General features: G+C 42.1%; 1 protein-coding gene across 1 annotated transcript; it reads right to left on the bottom strand.

The window, feature by feature from the left end:
- Window positions 1-214: 214 nt before the first annotated feature.
- On the bottom strand, window positions 215-26,552 carry Ndufv2 (NADH:ubiquinone oxidoreductase core subunit V2). Its single transcript, XM_052750210.1, has 8 exons — window positions 26,386-26,552; window positions 12,259-12,324; window positions 9,886-9,948; window positions 9,688-9,804; window positions 7,746-7,914; window positions 4,263-4,372; window positions 1,806-1,882; window positions 215-367 (listed from the first exon to the last, which is right to left on the bottom strand). The coding sequence occupies exons 1-8, from the start codon at window positions 26,434-26,436 to the stop codon at window positions 274-276; spliced, it is 747 nt and encodes a 248-aa protein (XP_052606170.1). The 5' UTR covers window positions 26,437-26,552; the 3' UTR covers window positions 215-273.
- Between the last annotated feature and the right edge of the window lie 1,204 nt (window positions 26,553-27,756).

Below are 27,756 nucleotides of genomic sequence, written 5' to 3'. Positions count from 1 at the left end.
AGAACTTTGACTTCACAATGACCCAATACTGATAGACATGACCAGACAGTTTAAAATGGGTGACCCTAGAGTAACTTGATTAAGTCATAATAAAAGCAGTCTTCACAGGTAAGCTAACGTGGTGTTTCTGTTGTTTTCACATAATACTTAACAGCTACAAGTTGCTAGATTACTACCAAGATGTACAGGTGGGAATAAACCAATAGTCTACAGCCTGTGTAAACAGGTCCATAGTTTATTTCTCCAGTGACATTGTTTACAGAGGAGTATAAGTTAAAGGCCTGCTTGCACACCAAAGCCAGGTCCTTTGGGTGGTTCAGTCAAAGAGGTGAGGCCTCCAGCTGGCTCACAACAGAAGCGCCCACTCCTGAAAAGAAAAGCAAGTAATGATTATTAGTGATTAACATTTACAAATTTTCCTTAAAAAAAAAAAAAAAGAAAAAGAAAACTGGCCAAGTATGCTAGCACACACCTTTAATCCCACAGCTCTGAGGCAGAGGCAGGCAGAGCTCTGTGAGTTTGAGGCTAACCTGGTCTATATAGTGAGTTCCAAGCCAGGCAGGGCTACATAGTAAAACCTGGTCTCAATATAAAAATAAAAGGAATTTTTCAGCTTTATTGTAATCTTATGGTACTATCTGAGGTCTATTGCTGATTAAATGTCATTATGTGGCATATGACTAATTAGTTTGAGAGACCAAACTATGTCATATAAGGAGAACCAAAGATCCCATGATATTCAATATGACAAAAAAGATAGGAAGAATACAAGATAGCTATTCAAGAAAAGTAATTATTTTTTGGAAGAGGTATTTAAACAATTCTGCACTAAGGGGAAAAAAACAAAAACCAAAAATCATGGCTCAGCAGGAAAAAGTGATTGCTGCAAATGACAGGCAACCCAAGTTCAAAACCTGGGACTCTTGTACAGGTGTAAGGAGAGAACCAATTCCACAAAGTTGTCCTCCGACCTCTACCCATATATTATACAGGAACATAACAATTTTTAAAGAATATTTTAAATTATCCTGTATTGACTGAAAGGGGAAACTGATCTCTTCCATATATTGAAGATTCTATTTCAGTATAAATGTTCTGATAGAGCAAATAATTTTACAAGATTTTTTCCATATATGTCTATGAAATGTATGTAAGCATGTTTCGACATGTACGTATGTGCACCTGAAGGCCCAAGGTCAATCTTAGGTGTCTACCTCTATTACTCTCTACCTTACATGGCGCCAATGTTTCTGCTGAACTGTCAACTTGCTGTTGTAGCCAAGCTGGCTAGCCACCTTGCTCAGGAGATTCCCTGGCTCCTCTTCCCAACAGTGGGATTATAGCCCAGCCACCATGTCCACTCAGCTTTTATACGTGTTCTAGGAATCTAACTCTCATGATTACATGGAAAGAACTTTACCAACAATGAACAATCTCCCCAGCCTTATCTTACAGATTTTTTAAAGAAAAAGTGTATCAGTCGGGCAGCGGTGGCGCATGCCTTTAATCCCAGCACTCGGGAAGCAGAGCCAGGCAGATCTCTGTGAGTTCGAGGCCAGCCTGGTCTACGGAGCAAGATTCAGGACAGGCACCAAAACTACACAGAGAAACCCTGTCTCAAAAAACCAAAAAAAAAAGAGAAAAGAAAAGAAAAAGTAGATCTTGCTCAGATGAAAGCTTTAGATAGGCAAACTACTTCCAGTCAGCTCCTATGAACATGAGTGTAAAACTCTTAAAATTAAGCTTCTGATTACTTCAGTGTAAGTTATGCCATCAGAGTTTATTATATAGAAGTAGGATTGTACCTTGGCCCAGGCTTTGGAACTTTCCCAGCTCTGAGTTCATCAATAATCACTTCAATATCCTTGGGTGTTAGATCCTCCTAAAGAAAAATTGAAGCCATTAATGAATTACTGCTGTAAAAAAAGTCTATAAAACATTAAAATTAATTCATTTATTTACCAAGATAGCTAGAACTGAATAACTCCAATATATAATGCAATACACATCAAGAGCTTTAGCGAGGAGTCAAAACGAAGTTTATTTCAAGTGAAACCTCTGCATTTGAGTTCCGGCCTCACCACTCACCACCCTCCGCCTCTCTCAAGTCCCTTTACTGATATTTGAACTCAATTTGAACTTGTTTTTGAGGATTACTTAAGTGGTGGTTTGAATAATAGCACCCCCTCCCCCACCTAGTTGAATGCTTAGTAATTAGGAGGTGTGGCCTTGCTGAAGGAAGTGTCACTGGGGGTGGGCTTTTCAGTTTCAAAAGCTCATGCCAAGCCCAGTGTCTCTCACTGCCTGCAGATCAGGATATAGCTCTCAACTACTTCTCCAGCACCACCTGCTGCCATGCTTCCTGTCAGGATGATCATGGACTAAATCTCTGAAACCATAAGCAAGGCCCCAGTTAAATGCTTTCTTCTTTATAAGAATTGCCTTGGTCATGATGTCTCTTCACAGCAATAAGAAGAGTGACTAAGACAATAAAAAAACAAAGTAGAAAAGTGCCAAAGTACAAGAGAACAATTGCTAATCCTGGAAGAAACATTGCAGTACAAAGAATAATTATCATCAATAGTTGTAACCCATAAGCAGAGACCTGAATCAAAAGCTCTAACTACTTACTGAAGAAACTTTCACTTAGACACCTCTGCCTATAGGCTACTCTATCAAGATTTATGCTTCATACAAAGCCCTGTCTAATTCCTATCTGAGGAATATGTAACAGAGGCCAAACTTAACAAAAATTCTGCAAGAAAACACCAAACAAACTTGTCTCCAAGTTTTCAATACCCAGAAGAGCAAGGGACAAGACCCCAGACCAGCACTAAAAAGGTCTTCATAACCACAAACCTAAGCACACAAAGTTAAGATTCAAAAAAAGGCTGTACATTTGATACAAGGATAAACTAGAAAGTAAACTGTCCTGCAAAGAAAATTTCTGGTCTGGAAACTTTGGCATTGCAGAATGGACGAAGTAAATAAAAGGTGTAAAGAGATCAGCTTTGGAGGTACCATTAGTACCTCTAGGAGCAGAAGAGAAGTAAGGTAAATCCATTCTTGAAAATGCTATCTTCAACAAAGACCTCAAAGAATCTTTATGAACTAATTTATAAGAAATAAGCTGGGAGGTGGTGGTGCATGCCTTTAATCCCAGCACTCAGGAGGCAGAGGCAGGTGGACCTGAGTTGAGACCAGCCTGGTCTACACAGAGAGATCCAGAACAGCCAGGGCTACATAGAGAAACCCTGCCTGGAAAAACAAAAGAAACAAACAAAAAAAGAAATATAAACTAACAAAATACCATAATCGTAAATCACAATATAATTAGGCAGCAAGTAATTTAAAAATGCAAACTAGAAAACTAAACATATTTGGATATTAAGAACACCTCCAGAAAACTTACAGGTCAAAGATAAAGGGATAAACACAAAATTTATAAGGTATAAAGTAGTAGAGATGGGCTGGAGAGATGAATCAGTGGTTAAGAGCACTAACTGCTCTTCCAGAGGACCTGGGTTCAATTCCCAGCACCCACATGGCAGCTCACAACAGTCTGTAACTTCAGTTCCAGGGAACCTGACATCCATGGCAAAACACCAATGCACATAAAATAAAAAAATAAATTCTTAAAAAAGGAATAGAGGTATGTTACACATTTCATCTATTTAAAAAATGTAAGCAATATGACATTACTACAGATATAGACTGTACAGAAAAGACTAAAACATTTATAAGAATCCACACTAGGGCTGGAGAGATGGCTCAGAGGTTAAGAGCACTGACTGCTCTTCCAGAGGTCCTGAGTTCAATTCCCAGCAGCCATATGGTGGCTCACAACCATCTATAATGAGATCTGGTGCCCTCTTCTGGTGTGCAGACATACATGCAAAGAGAACATTGTATACATAATAAATGAATCTTTTAATTTAAAAAAAAAAAAAAAAAAAGAATCCACACTAAATTTATGGTAGTAAGTATCTGCAGAGAAAAAGAAGGTAACTCCAGTCTCCTATACTTGTATGTATAATTTTTTTCTGCAAATAATGATATCAATAGACAATATTATCTAAGTAAATGCCCTAAAATGTTGCTATTACATTTTGGTTCTACTCTATGTAAATGATTAAATTCATCAAATTTATCATATCCTGGAGAAAAATGCAAAATGTTTAAAGATAATTCTTTTAAAACCTTCTAGATACTTATACAAAGGATACTATAGAACGTTAGCATATGTGAAATTGAATACTCACATAGTAGTTGTCATTGATTTGAACCATTGGTGCATTTACGCAGGCCCCTAAACACTCCACTTCTATGAGTGTGAACATCTTGTCAGGGGTAGTCTCTCCCACCTTTATTCCTAAAATGTAAATCATCACTATAAGAAACAGATACAGTTTCAAAGTAATATGGTTTAAGAAAAACAATGTATCAACAATGTTATAGAGGTTTATATATAAATATTGATGTGTATTAAATCTCTGTAAAAATGAAAAGAACCAAGCATAGTGGTGCACACATTTAAATCAGCGCTTGGAGAGCAGAGACAGCACAAGTTCAAGGACAACCTGGACTATACACTGAGATCCTGTCTATATAATAGTATAACGCTTATTTCCCTCTTTTGTTTTTTATTGCTTGTTTTAGGTTATTTGGGTTTTTAATTTTCTTTTGTTTTTTAATTTTTTGAGACAGGGTCTCACACAAAAGCTCAGGCTTGGCCTCTAACTAATGACAACCCACCTGTCTTGCATCCAGAGTTCTGGGATTATAGGCAAAAAGCCACTGTGCCTAGCTTCAAGTTATTTCTTAAGTAGGCTTGTTCCTTTAAAATCAGTAAAAGCTGGGAGACCAGTGCTTACTTGGTTTTCACCCATGTTGTGATAAGACTGAACTACTCCCCACCACCTAGCTGCTTGTCTGCCACGGGGCTGACCTCCATGCCTACCTCAAACAGCACGGCTCTCACTCTTTTCTCTCTCACTCCTACAGGCAGCTGTAGATATTTACAGCTTGCCTGCTTGGGGTTTTCTTTTAAACTAATAAAACTGTCCTCAGGCTTCAAAACAAATAAGCAAGTAAATAGGGGCTGGAGAGACTGCCAAGTAGTTAGAGCATTGGCTGCTCCTGCAGAGGACCTGGGTTCAGTTCCCAGCACCTACACGTGGCTCACGGCCTATTATTCCAGCTTCAGGCCTTCTGGCCACTGTGGGTACGGCACAAACACATAATTAAACATAGGAACAAATAAAGTCATTTCAAAGGTAAATAATTGGACTGCTACTAACACAGTTACACCATTAGATTGGCAAAGATTCAGAAAACTGAAGATCAGGGCTGGAGAGATGGCTCAGCCGTTAAAGGGTAGGCTCACAACCAGAAAGCTGAAGGCTAAGATTATTAAGAAGGTTAATAATGAGTACTCATACACTCAAGGGAAGAAATTAGCAAAATATGGCAAGCGTGACTCAGCAATTTTTCTTACAAACAATCTTAATACACAATATGAAGAGCATGCAAAGGAGTGTAAATATGGAAGTACTAGGGTAACGCTGTAAAAGCAAAACAATGTGAACACTGCTATACAAAAGTACAAAAGTTAAACCACACAATGTAAGCACAAACATATTACATTTATATACTAAATAATAAGGGATATAAAACCTGGTGTAACTAATATACCAAGCAGTTACCAGAATCTAAGTCTTAGAGGTGAGTTTTAGGGGTCAACTTGAGCTTTCTGCCTTATATACTTCAACATTGCCCAAATGTGTCTGTGGCAGCCAAGAGCTTGTATTAAGAGGAAAAAAAAGCCACAATTGATGACAAAGACCAACTACTTGAGAGACTGAGGTCAGAGGACTATGAGCCAGAACAGCTTGGTCAACTCAGTAAGACCCTATCTCAAAATAAGTTAAAAAAAAAAAAAAGGGGCGGGGGGGGGGGGGGGGGGGGGGTTGGGGGGGTTGCTGAGGATACAAGTCAGTGTTGAAAGTACTAACACCAATGTGAAGAAGCCCCGTGTTTCTTCAGTACAGGAAGAAAAATTAGAAGATATTTACTTTAACTTACAAAGTTAAAAATGTAACAATGGCAATTTTGTATGGGAAATGCCCATTTATTTTATAAATATGCTATAATTATACTTATTTAAAATTTCCCTATTGTGAAGTAGTCCTGCTATGCTGTTACTTATTCTGTTGCTTCTCTGGAAAAGTACATGGACATTTTTAAAATTATAATTGCAGCCAGGCAGTGGCGCACGCCTTTAATCCCAGCACTCGGGAGGCAGAGCCAGGTGGATCTCTGTGAGTTCAAGGCCAGCCTGGACTACCAAGTGAGTTCCAGGAAAGGCGCAAAGCTACACAGAGAAACCCTGTCTCAAAAAACAAAAAACAAAAAACAAAAACAAACAAAATTTAATTATTTTTACTTCTGTGTGTGTGTGTGTGTGTGTGTGTGTGTGTGTGTGTGTGTGCGCGCGCGCGCGCGCGCGCGCGCGCGTGTGTTCATGTACATAAGTGCAGGTGCCCCAAGAGATGTCAGAGCCACCTGGAGCTGGAGTTATAGGTGGTTGTGAGCTACTTGATATATAGATGCTGTCTTTTGTTTTGTGATATATGCTAACATATGAGAGATAATTTTCCTAGAAGCTTTACAAACATACTTAATGATTAACAGAGATTAAAAGCTTAGACTTGAGGCTGAAAATTAGATGAACACAAACTAGAAAGAAATAAAAGTAAATAATATCTTTTTAAGTATCAAGAAAGTACAAACCAAGTAAGATAAATTGAAGTTTAAAAATTTAGGTGGGAAATGTCCAATATAGAAAGACAATTTTATTTGGGAGGCATGGAGTGTAGACAGAAGAAGCTATTAAGATAGGTTCTTAATGTATAGTCCAGGCTGACCTTGAGCTCACTATATAGCCTAGACTGACCTAGACTCAACAATCCTCCTGTCTCAGCATCCTGAGTGCTGAGATTATAGCTGTGTACCACGATAACCTGTTAGACAATCTTGGTGTTGGTTTTTTTTTGGAGGGGTTGGGGAAGGTGTTTCAAGACAGGGTTTCTCTGTGTAGAACTGGCTGTCCTGGAACTCACTTTGTAGATCCACCTGCCTCTGCCTCCCAAGTGCTGGGGTTAAGATTATGCCTCACAGGGACACAGAACCAGAATTCAAGCCTGTCAGCATGGGAGGAAGGATTCTGGGAGAGAAAATTTTGCTGAAGGAAGCACTATTAATACTATTCAGGGCAGGAAGAAAGCCATCCCCATTAGCAGTCACTCACTCCTCTCCAGCCAGTGACAGCTGCTGATCTGCTTTTGGACTACAGAATGGACGGTTTCAGAGAGTGTGCTGGTTTGAATGAGAATGGCCTCCATAGGCTCATATATTTGAATGCTTGGTCCACAGTTTGGAACTGTTTTGGAAGGATTAAGAGGCCTGGCCTTGTTGTAGAAGGTGGCCTTGGAGATTTCAAAAGCCTGCAGCTTTCTCAGCTCAATCAGCCTTGTGATTATATCTCATGGTGTAAGCTCTCAGCTACTGCTCCAGTGCCATGCCTGCTTGTCTGCTACCGTTCTGCCTGCCATGATGGCCATGGACTCACCATCTGAAACCATAAACCTCAATAAACTCTTTCAAAAAAAAAAAAAAAGATTGTGCCTCACCACACCCTGGGCTGATCTTGGTATTGTTAACAAAAGAAATGAAGTATCTCATACCAAGCTTTCTCTGAAGGGTCTCCAATATGCTGTCAGAATCTCGAAGCATACAAGGTGTAGTAGTGCAGACCTGAATATGGTACTTTCCAACTGGCTTTCGATTATACATTGTATAAAAAGTTGCTACTTCATATACTCTCATTGGAGGTACTTGTAAAACTTCTGCCACCTAAAATATTAAAACATTAAAGAAGATGATTACAATGTTTATTACCTGAAGTGTAATGTACTCAACTCTAAATATTACAATATGTTCTAAGTACTCTTACACTGGCCTCGAACTCAGAGATTCATCTGCCTCTGCCTCCTGAGTGCTGGGGTTAAAGGCATGAGCCACCACTGCCCGGCTTAAAGTATTTTTACAGCATTTAAAACTAAGGTATAATTTCAAATAAAACACTTTTCACAAGCACTATATATCATTATAATATTTTTGTTTTTTCTTTCTTAGTGCTTGAGATTAAACCCAGGGCTTTGGAGTTGGCAGGCAAATGTTCTTTCACTTAGTTACATCTCCATTTCACATCAAGGTTTCTGAAAAAATTAACCAGTTGTGTCTACTAAGGACAGTATTTAGTTAAATAAAGCTTTGTAACATATTTCAGTATTAGGGAAGTAAATGAAGCAAAAAGAAAAATCAACACAATCTCAAATTTGCATTTGTTATTAGATAAAGTCTATTCCTGTTCTCCCAATAAGGACTACAGCCTTTGTCTTTTGTTCCTTTTAGTGATTCTACCTTAATAGTTAAACCAAATAAAGTTTAGAGAATGATGAGAGTGAGTGAACTCCAGCGGAGTATCTATGAGAGCTGGTCAAGTAGAAAGCACAGTGAGCTGGTTCTTATACGGCACTCTGTAAATGAAATACTCTGTTGTCACATGAATGTAATCATTGTATTAACAGGATAAAATAAACTGAAAAATCTAGATTATTGCTGAAACTATTTGAAAGCAATTAATCGTCACATCTGTAATCTTAGCACTTGGGAGCTGAGGCAGGAGTATTGGCTAAAGCTTCAGACTAGTCTGGGCTAAGTTTGTCAGGCAGAGCCTGTCTCGGAAGAGAGGGTGAATCTCACAGTGTTGGGCTGAATGGCAGTTCTGAAGGTAACCAAATGGCATCCATACCACATATTAGATACAGACTTTTCTTAAATACTAGACCCAAAGATGTAAAACTATTCAGAGGTTACATTTGGGAAGGGATTCCCCCCCCTTGTAATTTTAGGTTGAAACACTACATTAATTTTCAGAATACTTTGGTATTAAATTATACACATTTGAGATTTTTTTCATTAAAACCATTTCTTTCTTTCTTTCTTTCTTTCTTTCTTTCTTTCTTTCTTTCTTTTTTTTTCAATCATTAAGACCATTTCCCTCAAAAGGAGGGGAGGGTGAGGGGACGACAGGCATCAGTATGAAATAGGTGTCCGGCCATCCTATCTTTCTGCAAGAATGGAACTGTATTAAGGTGACTGAAAAAACACACTAAGGAGGTTATATCTAACCATCTATCTGTCTGTTTGTCTATCTATCCATCCATCCATCCTGTGTGTGTGTGTGTGTGTGTGTGAGAGAGAGAGAGAGAGAGAGAGAGAGAGAGAGAGAGAGAGAGGGAGAGGGAGAGAGAGAGAGAGAATGAGAGAGAGTATGGGAGAGGGAGAGGGAGAGGGAGAGGGAGAGGGAGAGGGAGAGGGAGAGAGAATGAGAGAGGGAGAGGGAGAGGGAGAGGGAGGGGGAGAGGGAGAGAGAGAGAGAGAGAGAGAGAGAGAGAGAGAGAGAGAGAGAGAGAGAGAGAATATGACTGACTACAGGGCTCCAAACTCCTAAACTCTGAAAAATAATATGATTACCATGATGATTTTTTTTGATGATTTCTACATAAAGAAGTTATCATATACAATCTCTCCTCTTTCCTGAGGCAAGACTGAATTCAGTACCTTGTTCATAGCGGATATGGGCAACCATCCATTCTGCCTTTGGGCTAGATCCAGGACTGGGAGCACAGCTGCTGCTTTATGCCCTTCTGGGTAGTTTTTCAATATTGCCTCTATCCTCTGTAAAAGGAAAATGCCTGCTTTACACATAGGAAGCACTGAATACTTGAGAAATCAATTATATTGGTTATTTAATCATACCTTATAGTTTTCCGGTGTGAAATCAAATGGAGTATCTGGGTTATTCTCAGGAGTATCTCTATGCTATACCCCAAAAAAAAAAGACAAAAAATTTTTTTCCCAGAATTATCAACCTTTTCCTTGAAATATAAGTATGTAAATATTACTGTGCATTACATTATACTGTTGCGGCTCATTTAATCCCTGCTTTAATTCCATCATTCTATCAGTCTATCTTTGTAGCGAGAATGACTAAAAATACCTATTTGTAGAACAGTTTCAAAACACATCCTTAGAGATTAAGAAGTTCCAAAAAGGCTGGGCGGTGGTGGCGCACACCTTTAATCCCAGCACTCGGGAGGCAGAGCCAGGTGGATCTCTGTGAGTTCGAGGCCAGCCTGGGCTACCAAGCGAGTCCCAGGAAAGGCGCAAAGCTACACAGAGAAACCCTGTCTCGAAAAACGAAAAAAAAAAAACAAACAAAAAGAAAAAAAAAAAAAAAAAAAACAAAAGAAGTTCCAAAAAATAGTTATCCAACTTCTCTAGGAATGGGATATCAAATACAAATTGGCATCCTTATGTAATTAAGACACAAAATTGTAAATATGGGCTGGAGAGATGGCTTAGAAACACTTGCTGCTAACACAGAGAACCTAGCAGTCACACTGAGCCACTTACAACTCCCCATTATTCCAGTTCCACAATATCCAATAGTCCCTTCTGGTCTCTAAGGGCACCTGCACCACATGAACATATATACATGTAGACATATACACCAATAAAAATTTTTAAATAAAAATTCTAAATGTGAGTCCCAGACACAAAAGTACCCAAAGCAAATGAATTGATTATCCTAGGTACCTGGGACGATACATCTCTACTCTTCAAAAAGATACAAAAATACATCTTTCCCCAAACAAGTTTTCCACAGAGAAACATCAAGCTCCTCTCTAGAAGCTTTAGTTTGCCAAGAATCCCAGGACATGGACAGCCAAAGCCACACAGAGAAATCCTGTCTTGAAAAAGGAATCCCAGGACTAAGGAAGCTAAGGCAGGAGAATTGCCAAGAGTTCAAAGCCATGCTAGGCAGTGGTGGTATACACCTTTTAATCCCAGCACTCGGAAGGCAAAGGCAGGCAGATCTCTGTGAGTTCGAGGCCAGCCTGGTCTAAGAGTGAGTTCCAGGACAGGCAGAGCTACACAGAGAAACCCTGCCTTGAAACCACCACCACCCTGGCAAAAAAAAAAGCAGAGTAAGTCAAACATTGAAAGTGCCTTTAATCCCAGCAATGGGGAGGCAGAGGCAGACAGATCTCTATGAGTTCAAGGCCAGCCTGGTCTACATACCAAGTTCCAGGACAGCCAGCAATACACAGTGAGACACAGTCTCAAAAAAAAAAAAATGTAAAGAATAATTATCTTAATAGAAATAGAACATCTTGATGTTCTCAGAGTTTTGCTTTTTAAAAAGGTGTCAATCAAAAGAGGGACGAAAATGGACGCTTTGAACAATTTCAAACGTGAGGCCAATTTAATGTCTTCACGAAGTCTAAATCATCTTCCATGTTTACTACAGTGACATCAAACACTAGGCTAATTCCTAAAAACTGCTCACATCAGATAAACAAATGCAGCATCTAAAGCTTTCCGACTTGTACAACAAAACTGAGGCGTTCATAGATAACACCTAGAGTTAAAACTGTGAAGCCAAAAATATGGAGGCCAACTGCTTTGTAAACTACTATATTTATTATGTAGTAATGCCCTAAATACATTACTTTAAACCCTTGAGTTTGGAACTAATACCTTTGAGGGATTTCTCAGGTTACTGCCTTGTTACTGTCGGCGAGCTAACATGACTGACTTGAGACCATGGGGACTGACCACCAGGTTAGGGCTCATAGTGACTTTACCAAACAATAACCCAGATGCTCATTCCTAGAGTCTCCTAGGTCCCTAGGAGTTAGTTTCTGTTTGAGAGGGTCAGCTGGAACCAAACATCATGTGAATGATAATGAATTGAACAAGCTGTAGTCAAATCTCTACAACAGTCAATATATGCCAAAGACACAGGTACTGAGGCTGTGGTTTGGGGTGGGAGAAATGGCACATACTGCTCTTGCAAAGGACTCGGGCTTGGTTCCCAGAGCCCACACCAGCTCCTAAGAACCTAAGAACACCTTCTGACCTTCTCCAGCTCTTGCATGTACACAGTGCACATGCGTGTTCTCAGTCACGCACATGAAATGACAACAAATAAGTTTTTGGATTCAACACTGCACACTCTAGGCAAGTATTCTATCACTGAGTGGTAACATATCCTGCAACTGAAGATATTACAGTAGACTCACTCAAATTCAAGTCTTTTCATCATGAGGAATTCTGATGACTTACCACAAATAAGGCTCCTCCAGCACCATTTTGTACAGCTGTCTTATGCAAATTCCTTGCATGTCTTCCCTAAAGTTAAAAATTTTAAGAAAACTTAGTTACAAATTTTAAGAAAATTTTCATGAACTACTTGAAGAGTCCTAATTTAAAACAAGAGAATCAGGTTATCTTGGGAACCATCTTAGGAGGATCTGCACCTGTGCCCTTGCCCTTCTCCTTCAGTCTCAGGAAATGGCTGCAGAAAGGCACATTATTAACTCATTTGTGGAGTCAGTGGAGGAACTGACTGAAACTCAACCAGAGCTGAACACAGATGTCATATTCACTCTACTCACACTAGGCTGGCATGCGATACTGTCTTTCCTTTTGTCTGAATCGATGAGATGGTAAAGTTTTGTTTGTTTTGAGACAGGGTCTCACTATGTAGTCCTGATGTCCTGGAACTTGCTATGTAGACCAGGCTGGCCTTACAGAGACCCACCTGCCTCTGCCTCCCAAGTGGGGATTAAAGGTTTGCACTATCACACCTGGTCCTAATAGTAAGTAAGGTAAATGCACAGGAGTCACATGAGTCACGGCTGTGCACAAATGAGTCACATTATACTCTTCTTTCTTTTCTTTTTTCTTCTTTTGGTTTTTTGAGACAGGGTTTCTCTGTGTAGCTTTGGAGCCTTTCCTGGAACTCACTCTGTAGCCCAGGCTGGCCTCGAACTCACAGAGATCCGCCTGGCTCTGCCTCCCGAGTGCTGGGATTAAAGGCGTGCGCCACCACAGCCTGGCAAGATTTTTTTTTTTTTGATAGGGTCTCCCTAAGTAGCCCAGGCTGGCCTTTAATTTTTTTCTTTGCCTCAGCCTCCCTGGTGCCGTGTTAGCAGACTTGGCAGGCTTCTCAGTTCTTTACTGAACTACTTCTGCAACTCCAGCCACACACCTTACTGTTCTAATGCTGTGCAGACCTGGAAGGGGCGGCTGCTCAGAGCGAATCTGACTGTTAGATTTTGTTCTCTTGTTCCTCTCCCGTCCTGTAGACCTCCCACCCTAAACAACTAAACGTATTCTAAATCCTACTGTCTCTGAATTCTGTGACCCACCAATGGCAGGACACTGAATTAAACCAAGCACGGAACTGGCTACCAGAGAAGACCAAGTGTGAGTGACTCGAAGTAACAACATACTTCACTTTGCAGTGATAAAGCGGTAGTTCAGCTGCAGAAATACTTTCCACAGCACATCTTGCTTCAATTAGAAAAAACCAAGTCACACACTGTGAAAAACAGGTATACCAGAGTGGTGAAAACTACCAATCTTAAGTAGATTAGAGTACAACCAACAACCAGAGAAAAGGCCCCAGAGGGGCTTTGCTCCACCTGTGTTCTCCCTACCACCACCAGCAGCAGCTAGTAGATAAACAAGTATTACCTTACGCTTTTTGTTTGTTTGTTTGTTTTAAACATATAATTTTTAAAAAGAATGCAACACAGTCAAGGCTGTGAAAAATGAAACTAAGCCAGGCGGTGGTGGCCCACACCTTTAATCCCAGCACTTGGGAGACAGAGGCAGGTGAAGGTTTGAGAACAGCCTGGTCTACAAAGTGAGTTCCAGGACAGTCAGTGCTACACAGAGAAACCGTGTCTCGAAACAAAACAAAACCACCCAAAAAAAACCCCACAAAGAAAAATGAAACTAAACTAGAAACAGCTACTGCAGTCACTGTAGCTGAGAACACAGTAAAATACAAAAACAATTTGAATAACAGAGAATTACTTAAGTAAATGCTAAGAAAAGTAATTCCTCTATAATAATGTAAGAAACAGTTCACTTTAAAGTAGGGAAAGCATCTAAGCCCTCTTTTCATACTCTGAGCCTTTGCATACTCATTTCACTGACGTTGGATGAACTACTACTTGAAGACTGCCAACTCCGGCTTGGCTCTGACTCCTTGCTCTCTCCTTTATGTGTCTTTTCCTCTTCTGGTATCATCCACCGACTATGCTGACAATATTAAGTCTTACACACTTCTAGTGATAAAAGGCTAACACCTAGAAGAGACCATAAATGCATAAAGCCAATGAGGAAAAATTAAAAAGATCACAAACATTTAGAAACTTACTAGCAATTAAAAGCATTCCATTTAAAATATTGCCAATTTAAATTAGGAAAAGGTTTTGGTTTGGGTTTTTTTTTTTTTTATGATAACATTCCATTTTGTTGAGAGCATGGGAGAAATGGGCTTGCTAAGGCATTAGGCAAACACTCATACAAGCCTTTTAGGGAAGCAAACTAGTATGATTTATGGAAATCCTCTTGAATTCCTGTCTTTTAACACAGTACTACTTTTGAGAATTTACTTTTAAAGAACATTAGAGTAGTTGGGGTGACAGTGCCCCCCCCCAATCATAGCGCTAGGAAGGTTGATAGGAGGATGCCATGAATCTAGGCCTATATATGAAGACCCAGTCTCCAAGGGGGGAGGGTGTGTGTGTGTTTGTGCACCCGCATCTGTGAAGATCAGAAGAGGATCTGGCATTACAGGGTGCTATGAGATGCCCAATGTGTACTGAGATCCAAACGCTGGTCCTCAGAACACTAAGGGCTCTTAACTGCTGAGCCATCTTTCAATCTCTCACTTTATTCCACTACATTTCATGTGTATGGGTGTTTTGCCTGCATGTATATCTGTGCACTATGTGCAAGACTGGTGCCTGTGGAAGACAAAAGAGTGTTGGATCCCCTAGAACTAGAGTTACAGATGGTTGTGAGCCACTGTGTGAGTGCTGGGAATGTAATTCCCCGGAAATAGCAGTCAGTGCTCTTAAGCACTGAACTCTCTCTCCAGCCCCTCATTTAACCTTTTTAAAGCTTAGTGTGGTTTTTGTTTTGAGACAGAATCTCTCTGTTAATAGCCCTGGCTATCCTGGAACTCACAATGTACACCAGGTTGACCTTGAACTCACAGAGAACTGCCTGCCTCTACCTCCCAAGTGCTGGGATTAAAGGCATGAGCTCGCTCGTGTGCTTGCGCTCTCGCGCGCTCGCGCGCTCTCTCTCTCTCTCTCTCTCTCTCTCTCTCTCTCTCTCTCTCTCTCTCTCAATAAAATGGGTATCTTTTTTATTGGGCTGATTTTTGTTGTTGTTGTTTTGAGACAGGGTTTTGCCATGTAACAGTCCTGACTGTCCTGGAACTCACTCTGCAGATCAAGCTGGCCTCAAACTCACAGAGATCTGCTTGCCTCTGCCTCACACGCCCAGCTTATTGGGCTATTCTACAATAACGGCATTACTCTGAAAGAACTTCCTAATGTTAAAGCGTTGTTAGCTACTTAGCAGACACAAGATAAAACAATAACTGAAAGACAGATTTAAGGTAAATTTTTACAGCATGACAGATAATTGTCTTTTGTTTATAACTTTAACAAAGAGCCATTGTCAAAACAAAACAGATTAGTGTTTCTTGCATTTGCAAGTAACGGGCTTTTATATTGTAATTAGGCTGTAATTGTATTTTATATAGCTGAAAACCATCTACTTCCTCTCCGCTGAAGTTAATATATAAATTTCCCTTTCACTTAAAGGAAGTGCAAAGAGGGTGGGAGTAGCTCTGGTGTTACCATAATGACTTTATGTTCCAAGTTATTCATGTTAATAATGTATTACTGCTTATGAGCTTATCTGACACACCGGGCCATGAACAACCCTTTCATTCAAGACCCATAGAAAGGAGAGCACAACAATTCAGACCCAGAGAGACCAGGTAACGAGGGTTCATGGGAGGAGGACACCCAGATCTCCCTGGGAAGGGGAAATATAAGAGATTTTGACTGAAGGCGGGTGGGGATGGGAACATGAGCGATCAGGTTAGGGGGTACAGAGCAGGAGAGTGCTGAGGAGCACTGCTGGGGGCGCATTTTGGGGTCAGGTGGACGCCTGGCCCAGGGAAATCTCCCAGAGTCTATGGGGAGGACCCCAGTTTAGACTCCTAGCAATAGCAGAGAGGTAGCCTGAACTGGCTGTCTCCAGTGACCAGATTGGTGCCTGGCCCAATTGTCATCATTGAAGTGTTATACAGCAACTGATGGAGGCAGATACAGAAACCCACAGTCAAACATTAGGCCGAGTTTGGGAATCCTGTGAAGGAGGAGAATGGAGTGTAGGAGCCAGAGGGATCCAGGACACCACAGGAAGGCTCACATAATCAACTAACCTGGGCTCACAGGGGCTGAACTAGGGAACCTGCATGGGACTGACCTAGGCACTCTGCATATATGCTACAGTTGTGTAGCTTGGTCCTCTTATAGGACTAACAATGGGAACAGGGGCTGTCTGTCTCTTTTACTGGTTTTTGGGATCATACTCTTCATTCTGGGTTGCCTTACACAGCCTTAATAAATGGAGAGGTGCTTAGTCTTACTGCAACTTAATATGCCATATTTTATTGATACTCATGGGAGACCTGCCGTTTCCTGGATTGAGATGGAAGAGGAAGGGACTGGGGAGGGAGAACAGGGGAGGGTGGGGAGAGGGACTGAAAGGGGAGGCTGGAGGAAGAGTCTGAGGCCGGGTGTAAAATAAATAGATAAATGGAAAAAAAAAAAAAAAGAAAGAAAGAAGAAAGGAGAGCAGAGCAAACCAGGCCATCACTTTTACACAAGCCCCTCCACTCTGGTACACTAGTCCCAGCTCTCCAACTGTTCTGCTGGAGATTCAGTTTACTAGAACCCTTCCACCAGGATGCCTCTCTCACACACATAAGCCATCTACCAGATGGAGCCAACATTCTGGCACTACAGCACAATGCTGGATGCTGTCATCTAGAGTTCACCCAAGAACCCTCCGATCAATTACAGGGGTGAGCAACACAGACTCTCCTGTTTGAAGTAAGTTTCTCATTCCGTGTGAGGCCCATAGCTGCCCAAAGCTGGGCAGGTAAGACAGACACACCTCTATCCAGCTCCAGAAGCTAATGGCCTGCTAGCTCGGTGCTTCATCACTCGGCGATCCTATTTCTATTGACTTTCTCTTTAGGCTCTTTGCATAGATTCTTTGCAATACCTTTAAAAATCCTTAGCTGATTTGAGTGTTAAACATATTAACACCGGCTAACTTGTTATTGACACCCTTCTTGCTGCTAGTGTAACTGTCCTGGCAGGAGAGATGATTTCTTGGAGACACATGCGCTGCACCCTCCCCTTTGCTATCAGTCTAATAAAATAATGGACCCTCAAAGAATTAGTTTCCTCAGGAATCTCATGCTGGGGAAGAGGGGAAAGTGAAGTCTTGGCACTACCCAGAGGAGGACCTTGTCTTCCAGGAAGAGATTTCACATAGTTCCAACAATTTGTCCCAGGACCTTGCAAGACAGACGTGGAGCCTGGACAAGAGATGTTGTCAGTAACGGGCAGGATCATATTTAGATAAAGACTGCTTAGTTATACATACCTCACGCCCCCATCTAACCCAACCCTCAGATCAAGACTCTGAAAGTGACTTCAAGGGGAGGGTGTCACTGGACCTCTTACTTGTCCCTGACCCCAGTGTGGTCACACTTGAACGCATCTCCTTTCTTTGCTTTTTACTGTTGAACTGACATACTGAAGACAGGGCTGCGCCTAGCTTGTTGTGGTTTTTAGGGCCCAAGCTTTGATTCTACACATTCCAGTAATACTAGCTCAAGCAAGAAAACAGAAAGCCCTTCCAAAAGCCAATGTTCACAGCAGACGTTCACATTTAAAGTGCAGAGGGCTGGGGATGCAACTCAGTTGGCAGAGTGCTTACCTAATGTGCACAAGGCACTGACTTCAGTCCCCTGCACCACACAAAGCCAGGCATGGTGCATGCATCTATGATCCCACCAGTGGTGACAAAAGGATCAAGAATTCAAGGCTGAGCAGAGCATGGTGGCACACAACTTTTATCCCAGCACTTGGGAGGCAGATCTCTGAGAGTTTGAGGCCAGCCTGATCTACAGAGTAAGTTCCAGGTCAGCCAGAGCTATAGAGAAATCCTGTTTCAAAACAAATTTTTGATCAGCTATGCAAAAGTAACTAAAACAATTCCCAGTGGTGTACTGACCACCTATAAGTATTCTAATATTTAAATATACTATGATAGCACACTAAACTGATGTTGATAACATCAACAAGATACTCTTTCTGAGTTGGAAATTATGACCAAAACCTTAACTATACATAACCAACATTTCCTAATCCCCCAAAATATCTGATGCATGATTTTATTCTGATAAACAATTTTTTCATTTATCATTAAAATTACATAATTCTGGAGTTTAATCCCTGCTGTGGGATGGTCTGTATGGCAAATGTGTTGCTCTGATTGGTTGGTAAATAAATCACTGATTGGCCATTGGCTAGGCAGGAAGTATAGGCGGGACAAGGAGGAGAATAGAGCTGGGAAGTGGAAGGCTGAGGGGGAGACACTGCCAGCCGCCATCAGGATAAGGAAGATGTAAAGTACCGGTAAGCCACAAGCCACGTGGCAAGGTATAGATTAATAGAAATGGATTAATTTAAGCTGTAAGAACAGTTAGCAAGAAGCCTGCCACGGCCATACAGTTTGAAACCAATATAAGTCTCTGTGTTTATTTGATCGGGTTTGAGCGGCTTGGGACTGGCGGGTGAGAGAGATTTGCCCTGACTGTGGGCCAGGCAGGAAAATTCTAACAACAAATGGCGTCCAACGTGGTGGCAAGAGTTTCCACCTAAAACCTGAGAAAAAAGATTCTAAAACGGAGCTAAAAACAGCTTCCTAATTGTCTCTCTCAAATGAGCGGCAGCTGCCGGTTTGAGCTACTGGTGGGTTCCTAGCGTGCGCGCTCGACCTGCAGTATGGCGGGAATGAGGCCTCTGCAAGTGGCACATTAAGCTACATTGTGGATTTAGCCTTTGCTAGTACAAAACAAAAAAAGAGGTTTCTGGGCTACACGCTGCTTGGCTAAAAGCATAGACCCACGATAGCTCCCAGAGCTGGCGGTAAACCACCGCCATGTTGGGAAGCTGAGGTGGGCGGAGCCAGCAGCCACAGCGGCTGCAGCTTAAAGCAATAGATTCACAATAAGACAGATTCAGATGTAATAGTTTAAAATGTGTGTAAAATATATGTAGGCTTAAAAGAGACAAAAAAAGGTGATATATACAGTATAGAAACAAATACATGGTTTTAAAAAATAAAGTCTTTAAAGAGACAGTAAAATTAATATAAAAAATAAGCCACGTAGAGATGACTATTACACAGAGAGTCTGGATTGTGTTGTCTTTGGGATTCTTAACTACAGAGAGATGTTTGATTGTAAAGGAAGCTGAGTTAAACCAGTACGTATATTTTAAAGATACTTTGACTTCAAAATTTGGATGTAAGGATATGTTGCTTTGGAAAAGAGTCTCTTTTGTTTCCACAGAAAGCAAGAGGCTATGGATTTGTTCCAGAGTAAGATACATCAGGTTTGACCAGCCAAGACCCCCTGAAAGGTCTCCGATGACACCATGGCCCAGATGATCCAACATCCAGAACCGTTTCAAGACAACTGGCTCAGATGATACAGCCTCACGGACTACTCCATGATCCTAAAATTTTCTTTGTTTCCCCAGAAGATACAGCGCCCCCCTCCAGCAGGAAGTAGTAAGAGAAGCTACGCCCAAATTCCCAAATATACCAAGCTGACTTTGGAGATGTGTAAAGGTTAAAACCTTCCTTTTTAAGAAAAGAAAAGGGAAGTGCTGTGGGATGGTCTGTATGGCAAATGTGTTGCTCTGATTGGTTGGTAAATAAATCACTGATTGGCCATTGGCTAGGCAGGAAGTATAGGCGGGACAAGGAGGAGAATAGAGCTGGGAAGTGGAAGGCTGAGGGGGAGACACTGCCAGCCGCCATCAGGATAAGGAAGATGTAAAGTACCGGTAAGCCACAAGCCACGTGGCAAGGTATAGATTAATAGAAATGGATTAATTTAAGCTGTAAGAACAGTTAGCAAGAAGCCTGCCACGGCCATACAGTTTGAAACCAATATAAGTCTCTGTGTTTATTTGATCGGGTTTGAGCGGCTTGGGACTGGCGGGTGAGAGAGATTTGCCCTGACTGTGGGCCAGGCAGGAAAATTCTAACAACAAATCCCAGTTGCTTCTCTACCAGAAATAACTTGTACATATGTTAAGTACTTCTACAAATATGCACTCTGTGTATTGCCTCAATTAAACAAGGGTACAACAAAACAGTCATAGTAATTCAACATTAGTCTTTTATTTTGTTGTTTTGAGAGACTGAGTCTCACTATGCCCAGGCTGGCCTAAACTTTCTATGCGCCTACCTCAGTCTCCCAAGTGCAAGGATTACAGGTAAAGACCATCACACGCAGTTAACATTAGTCTTTATAGACAGTATCCTAAAGTCACAATTCAAGAAAATATCTCAGGGTACTTTTCCTCTCACTTACTAATCACTAAATCTTACATCTCTACCTGAATAATTTTTAACTGTTATTTCTGCTATTACATTCCCTGGCCCTGCTTCTACTCCAGTCCCCCCCCCACACACACACACCCCAGATTACTACCAGTAACACCAATAACACGGTCCCCTGACTTGGTCTCATGCGTCTCCACATCTCCAGAGATTCTCACTAAGATTCTAGCGGGCAAAGGGCTGAAGGTGGTAGCACTGGGCTCACACTCAACATGCTATTACATACTGAATGAAATCCGAATCCTCCGTGTGTTATGTAAAAGGCCTGTGGACCCTTCCCAACCTCATCTTCTACCCTCTTATTTCTTCTCCATCCTACCAGGCATTTCCCTCCTTAGACTTACAGCACTGTTGCAGTGTGTACTTCCCACTCATCATCATGACAATGTCAAGTCCTCCTCGTAACCCTCTAACAGGCCCTGGGAAAAGGAACTGGCACATCCTCCTATACCTACAGCACTTACTCAATTGGGTTCTTCATCACATATAACAATTTCCCTGGGCAACTTCAGAAAGGAAAATTTAAACAAACACACACACACACACACCAAACAAATAACTATTAAATAAAAGGGTGAACCACTCTACTCTAGAGGATACTATGTTGCCAAGCTATACTGTTCAATAGGTAAGGTTTTTATTAAATCTTCAACTTACAAAGTAGGAGTGTATGTAAACCCATCATAAACTGAGAAAAATCTGTGATTTAGGATTTTCAAACTCATACATATTAAGATAAAAATTCCCTGGGGTTTTTCTTATTTGTTTGTTTTTTGAGACAGGGTCACTAAACAGCCCTGGCTATCCTAGAACTTGCTATGTAGACCAGGCTGGTCTCAGACTCAAAGATCCTCCTGCCTTTGGAATTAAAGGCATGCACAACATGCCTATGGTAAAAGGTAAAATTTCTTTTAGGTCTGCTGCGATTTTGCAATGTTCAGTTTAAAACTATCTCCATCATGACAAGCCAGCCAGGACTACGCAGAGAGACCCTTTCTCAAACAAACAAACAATGTCTAATGCAGGCCAGGCACGGTGACTCACATCTGTAATCCCCACACTTGAGAGGTACAAGAAGACTGCCAGAGTCTAAGGCCAGCCTGGGCTACAAAGTGAGACTCTGTCCTACAAACCAAACAAACAAATAAACAAAAAGCAGAGGAATAAAAAACAGGAAAAGCATTTTATTTCACAAAAGTTAAAAACTGGAAAGAGCTACCATTGAAGGTGGCAAACTTCCAGAACAGCTAAATAGATCCTATCAAGCCAAACCACCAGGTAAAATAAATTCACAAGAAAAAAAACTGGTAAAGATACTAAGAAACAACCAACCCAAACCAGGCAAACACCAATGTTTTGTTTTTTCCTTTTAGCCTGAAGGCAGTCCTAATCTGCTGTGCGCTGGGTAGCTAAAACTATAAAGAGGGGAGGGGGAAGCAGTCTTGAATGGCTTGACCCACCAAAGGAACTGGATAACCTCAGGCATGGACAAGTGGGAAATCCCAGGACAGGAAGTGCCGAAATGGAGAAGCACAGTGTTCTGCATGGCCATCCCCCAGGTGAAAAAGAGAAGCCTATTCTGAGTCTGCATGTCTCACAGTCACAGCTAACTTCTGCACTTATGTTCATTTGCACGGCAGGGCTCGAACCATAAGTGAAAGACAAGAACTGGCAGATAGCTAACACAGCAGAAACTCTAACACAACAGGTATTTTCTTTGGAAAATGTAATTGGAGGAGACTAGAGAGATGGCTCAGTAGTTAGAGCACTTGGTTCTCTTCCAGAGTGGGGGAATTCGGCTACCAGCACCCACATCAGGCAACTCATGACTGCCTGTAGTTCAAGCTCAAGAGCCCCAAACCCACTTCTGACCTCAAAAGGCACCTGCCCTCTCTTGCACATACCTATCCACAGATGCACAATTTAAAACTAAAGAAAAATGTATGTGGTCGAAGTTTCTCTTAAGAATTTTCTTAATTAGCCTTTACTCCTATTTTGATAAGTTCCTTCTGAGATCCCACTACCTGTGACTGAGTAAGGGGCCTGATCCATACACAGTATATACCATCCATCAGTGCAAGACTATCTAGCATTAGAGTGACAGTATAGGGGAGCCAGCAAGACTACTCAGCCAGTGAAGGCCAAGCCTACACAGGAGTTTGATCCCTGGGATGACTCCGAGTCTGTCCTTCTGACCTCTACATCCAACATGGCAGATGTCTATACACACACAAACATGCACACAAATAAAATGAAAACAATGACAGTCTAGAAATGCATACTAATAAGCTGACTTCGATGTATTGAGTACATGGGAGGCTGAGGTAGAATTGATGCAAGTCAGAGGTCAGCCAGGGCTAATCAGTGAATTCCATGGCAGCCTGGAGTGTAGTGGGAGAGCCTGCCTCAAAAACCAAACGAGGGCTAGAGAGAAGGCTAGTGGGTAGGGGCACTTACTGCTCTTGCAGAGGACCTGAGTGTCATGTCGGGTGGCTCAGAACCACCTATGACTTCAGCTCTAAGGAGACCAGTGCATGTACAAACTCAAGCACACATATATAATTAAAAGGGTTTTATCTCAAAAAAAAAAAAAAAAAGGCAAGCAGAAAATGGGCATGGTAGTACAGACCGGTAATCCCAACACTTGGAAGGTAAAGGCAAGAGGATGATGAGTGCAAAGCCATCACTGGCTACATAGAATGCTTGAGGCTAGCCTGGGTTACATGAGACCCTGTCCCCACACTCATCCAAAAAAACATACATGGAAATTGTGGGGGGAAAAAAACAGTTACAAAACCATAAGTAATTCCTTCCAAATTTTGTTAAAATTAAGGTTTGGGCTGGGAAGATGACTTAGTGTAAATAAAAGTTTTTCCTGTGCAAAATGAGGACCTGAGTTCAATTCCCCAGAACTCACATAAAAATGGGCATGAGTACAGTGTTTGTAAACCTAGCATTGCTGGGCAGAGACACAAAGAATCCCAAGAGCTCTACAGTCAGACGACATGGCCATAAGGCCTCTGGTTCAGTGGGAGACCCTGTCTCACAGCAATAAAAACAAAGAGAAATACCACAGACAACCGACATCTTCCTCTGGAATGTGAAGTCACGGGCTCTCCTATTCCTACATACAATGTGCCCCCCCCCCCACAGTATATATGTGCATATCTGGCCTGAAGATATAGATATGGAAATGATAACATAGGTGATTCATATTTCCTGAGCTTATTTATTTGCTGTGTCCAACAGCCCATATTTCTTATGTTGATTAGAACTTACTGAAACTGTACTATGTATTTTTTAATTGCAAAAACATTAAAAAACTTTAAATTTATTACAGTTTCTTTTCTTTTCGTCTTCTTCTTTTTAATGCCACCTTTAATCCCAGCAATTGGGAGGCAGAGGCAGGTAGATCTTGTGAGTTTGAGGCCAGACTGATCTCCATCCCAGGTCAGCCAGGGCTAGAGAAACTGCCTCAAAAGCAATAAAAAAGAAGAGGAGGAGGAGGAGGAGGAGGAGGAGGAGGAGGAGGAGGAGGAGGAGGAGGAGGAGGAAGAAACCCACAAAACAAAATCCTGCTTTTCAATTTATACCTCTTGTTACCCTTTGCCTCAAAGACAAAACAAGCAAAAGCTATCTATGGTGCTTTTTTTGCCCTTACTTCTTGGTAGACGGCCTCATCCTCATCACCTTTCCTCTGAGTTTTACCAAGAGCCTATCTTACCTATGTAACCTTCCAGTTTCTGACTCCAATCAGACCTATTCCACTCTCACCCCTATGCAGTCAACAACGCAAAGCAGAACCCTTACCCTCTACTGTAAAATCTTTCATTGACTCCTTTCTATACTATACTACCATATTTACCTTTTGTTTGCTTTAGGGAGCTTGATTTTGAGTTGGGCATATTTTACTGACAGGAATTTATATAGCTCAGGCTAACTTTGAACTTACTATGTAGCTAAAGATAACCCAGATTCTGATCCTCCTGCCTCTGAGCGCTGGGATTTCAGATGCAACCAACCATACTCATGTGTACCTTATTGATGTTTTTACATGAAAGAACTCCACAGGAACAGGAATTCTGTTTCTAACTTGTAGTGGTGAAAACACTGCACCACCCTCAAAAATAAGAGGTAAGATGCAGCTATTTAACACACAGGAAAAGAGCCACCAAACATCACCTATCATTATTATACTCCAGCGGGGCATGAGCTCACATTTGTGATCTCAGCACTCAGGAGGCGAGGCTGGAGGACCACCAAAAGTTCAAAGCCAGCATGGCACACTGAGCAGGTTCCAGGCCAGCCAAGGCTGCATGCTGAGACCTTCTCTTAAAAGGGGGCAAAATACTATAATCCAGCAGGCAGTGGTGGGACACATTTTTAATCCCAGCACTTGGGAGGCAGAGGCAAACAGATCTCTGAGTTCGAGGCCAGCCTGGTCTCCAGAACCGCCAGGACAGCCAGGGCTAGACAGAGAAACCCTGTCTCAGAAACAACAACAAAACCCCACTATAATCCAATCCACACTGTTACCTGAACATTACCCACAGTAAGACTTCAAATGATTTACTGACAGACTCAACTGCAAATGGGAATACTTCCATTTCAGAACTGAAGAAGCAAAGATTAACTGCTCTGGTCACATAACTACAAAAGGTCACCAGTGATACTACCCTTCAAAATGCAGGTCTAATTCTAAAGCCCTGAATGGATTCTGTACTAACATATACTGAGCTTTTGTTGAGAACTAGCTTAATTTTTGTTTTACTGTTGGGAAAATAAAATCCAACCAAATAAAGCTTTTTTCTTTCCTGTAGTTAATTACAGTAACCATTTACGTTCATGTACTGTGTGTCCCTGCACTCTCCGGACACAAGTCATGCCTGTGAAGGTCAGAGCACAACTTGTGGAAGTGGTTTTCTCCTTCCACTGTATGGGTTCAGGGCACTGAACTCGGGTCCTCAAACCCGTAGGCAAGCGCCTTTCCCCGGCCCCGGAATCTGCATTTTTAGGATTACTTGAGTGTTTCAATCTCGGCAATCCAATTTGCCTATATGAGATCTACCTGAAATTCAAATGACCATAAAACTGCAACTCTTTAGTCTTGGTAGTACCGTTGTTCATGGTACTATTCTTTCACGGTTAATAAGTACGACTTTCTACCGAGCATGTCCTATGAGGAATGAAAAACTGCAGTAAATGAAACACTGGTCACCTTTATCTAGGCTTGAAGGAACTCAGCACGCCTTCACCAAGCATGTCAGCATTTTCTCCAGCATGCTTCTAATTCTGTGGCAGCGGAGCCGCTAAGGCTGGGAGACAAGAAGCCCCTTTCTTCGCGGCTGCGATCCTGGAAGCAGCAGGCCCACGCAGGGCCGTACTAGGTTCAAATGACAACCGCCTCCCTGACCTTGACTAAGTTAGGGGTGACGTTCCCTGCCCGGGGAGGGACGGCTCGCACCGGGTCGCAGCCACAGCTGCGGAGCATGCCCGCAGCTCCCAGGACGAAGGCCGCGGCGTCCCTGCCGCCGCCAGCTGACCTGTCCAGCGCCCTGGGGGTCGGGGGGGGGGGGTGTCTCCCGGTACCAAAGCTAAAGGAGGCACGAAGAGCGGGCGATTGTGGCGACAGTGCCCGGGTCCACCCCAGCCTCTTACCCACTGAGCGCTGAGGCCGGCCGCCCGGGCCCGCAGCGCCAAGGAGAACATGGCGGGCCACACGGTTCTCTCCTATCCCGGCCGCTCTAGGCTGACTCCGGACGAACGAGACGGGAGGTTCCCCCCTGCGCGCGCTCACGAGCCCAGGACGCACGGCGCGCGCGCTCTCACGAGCCGGGAGGCTGGAGCAGGGCTCGACTCCGGAAGTGAGGGCGCGCGGGGGCTTCTGGGACCAGTGGGCGGACCCAGAACTGTCCGGTCCCTAAAAGGCCCGTCCCTGCTGGGAAAGCAGAGCTGCCGGATGTCAAGAAGGTGTATTAATATAGTGTGTATATCCAAGCATAAGGCCCGAGGAAGCTGAGAAAAGTTCCCACTCGGAGCCGGAAGGGGCTTCCTAACAACCTCAGTCTCTCTGGCTTCTTGTCCGGTCGGTCCCGGAGGGTGGTCTGGCCCTTTAAGGCTAGGCGCACAGAAAGCCAGGTCCAGCGGGCGAAAAACCTCTGGACAGGTAGAATAAGCTTGAAACTGTGCTTAGGTGCTGAAGAAAGAAAAGGAAATGGGTATAGGCAGTCATTAAATTCGTCATTTCAAAATAGTTTGAAAATAATAAAGTGAAGACTTTAAGGAGAGAGTAATGTAAAAAAAACAAACCACGTAAGGTTGGGAGATACCAGAACAAAGGGCATTTGGAACCTATATAGTGTTACATTAAATGGTTTAAAATAGAAATAAAATGAAAGGATAAACGACTTAACTGAGATTGGCTGAATACTGGTTATGATTACTATCATTCTGGTATTTCATAGTTAGTTCTTAATAGCCATAGTGGCTTTCTCTACCTTCTCAAAGAAAAAAGCTTTAGAAATACAGGAAAAAGAAAAATAGAAAAGGAGGATTGATCAAAGACAAGCCTTAGAAGAAAAATTAGACTCACAAATAAAAAATGAGAAAGGTACTCAGACAGAAGGATTAAGCCTAGAGCCTACAGAGCCACCATATAATGAAATAAAAGAAGTCCAGCCAAAAGTTGTGAGAAAACCAACTTTAATTTATCCATTTATTTTACCACAAATACCAGCAGACAATAGGTACCCACTAGATTTAAAAGAACTTAAGCAGTAGTTGCATATGGTATGCATTTACCATCGATGAAGCACATATTAAATTCTTGGGTGGTTCAAAATAGAGTAATCCCCCAAGACTGGAAGGAAATGACAAAAACAGTATTAGAATTTGGTTCTCAGTTACAGTGGCAAGCGCGGTGGAAGGAAGAGGCTAGGGACATAGGAGAGAGAATTCAGGCTACAGGTATCAGTATTTCCCAGGATCAGTTGCTAGGTGAAGGCCCATATGCTGAGGCAGAAATGCAGG

This window comes from Peromyscus californicus, unplaced genomic scaffold (assembly GCF_007827085.1).
Source record: "Peromyscus californicus insignis strain IS unplaced genomic scaffold, ASM782708v3 Scaffold_21__1_contigs__length_65335640, whole genome shotgun sequence".
Taxonomy (NCBI): domain Eukaryota; kingdom Metazoa; phylum Chordata; class Mammalia; order Rodentia; family Cricetidae; genus Peromyscus; species Peromyscus californicus.
This window is presented reverse-complemented; position numbering and strand designations above follow the sequence as displayed.

What these genes read in the sequence shown, in the direction of transcription:
- Ndufv2 (XM_052750210.1), bottom strand. Translation starts at nt 26,436, where the DNA reads ATGTTCTCCTTGGCGCTGCGGGCCCGGGCGGCCGGCCTCAGCGCTCAG. An exon ending in CCATATCCGCTATGAACAAG is followed by an intron (nt 7,915 to 9,687) that starts GTACTGAATTCA and finishes TTAATATTTTAG; the next exon opens with GTGGCAGAAGTTTTACAAGT. An exon ending in GTTCCAAAGCCTGGGCCAAG is followed by an intron (nt 368 to 1,805) that starts GTACAATCCTAC and finishes TTTTCTTTTCAG; the next exon opens with GAGTGGGCGCTTCTGTTGTG.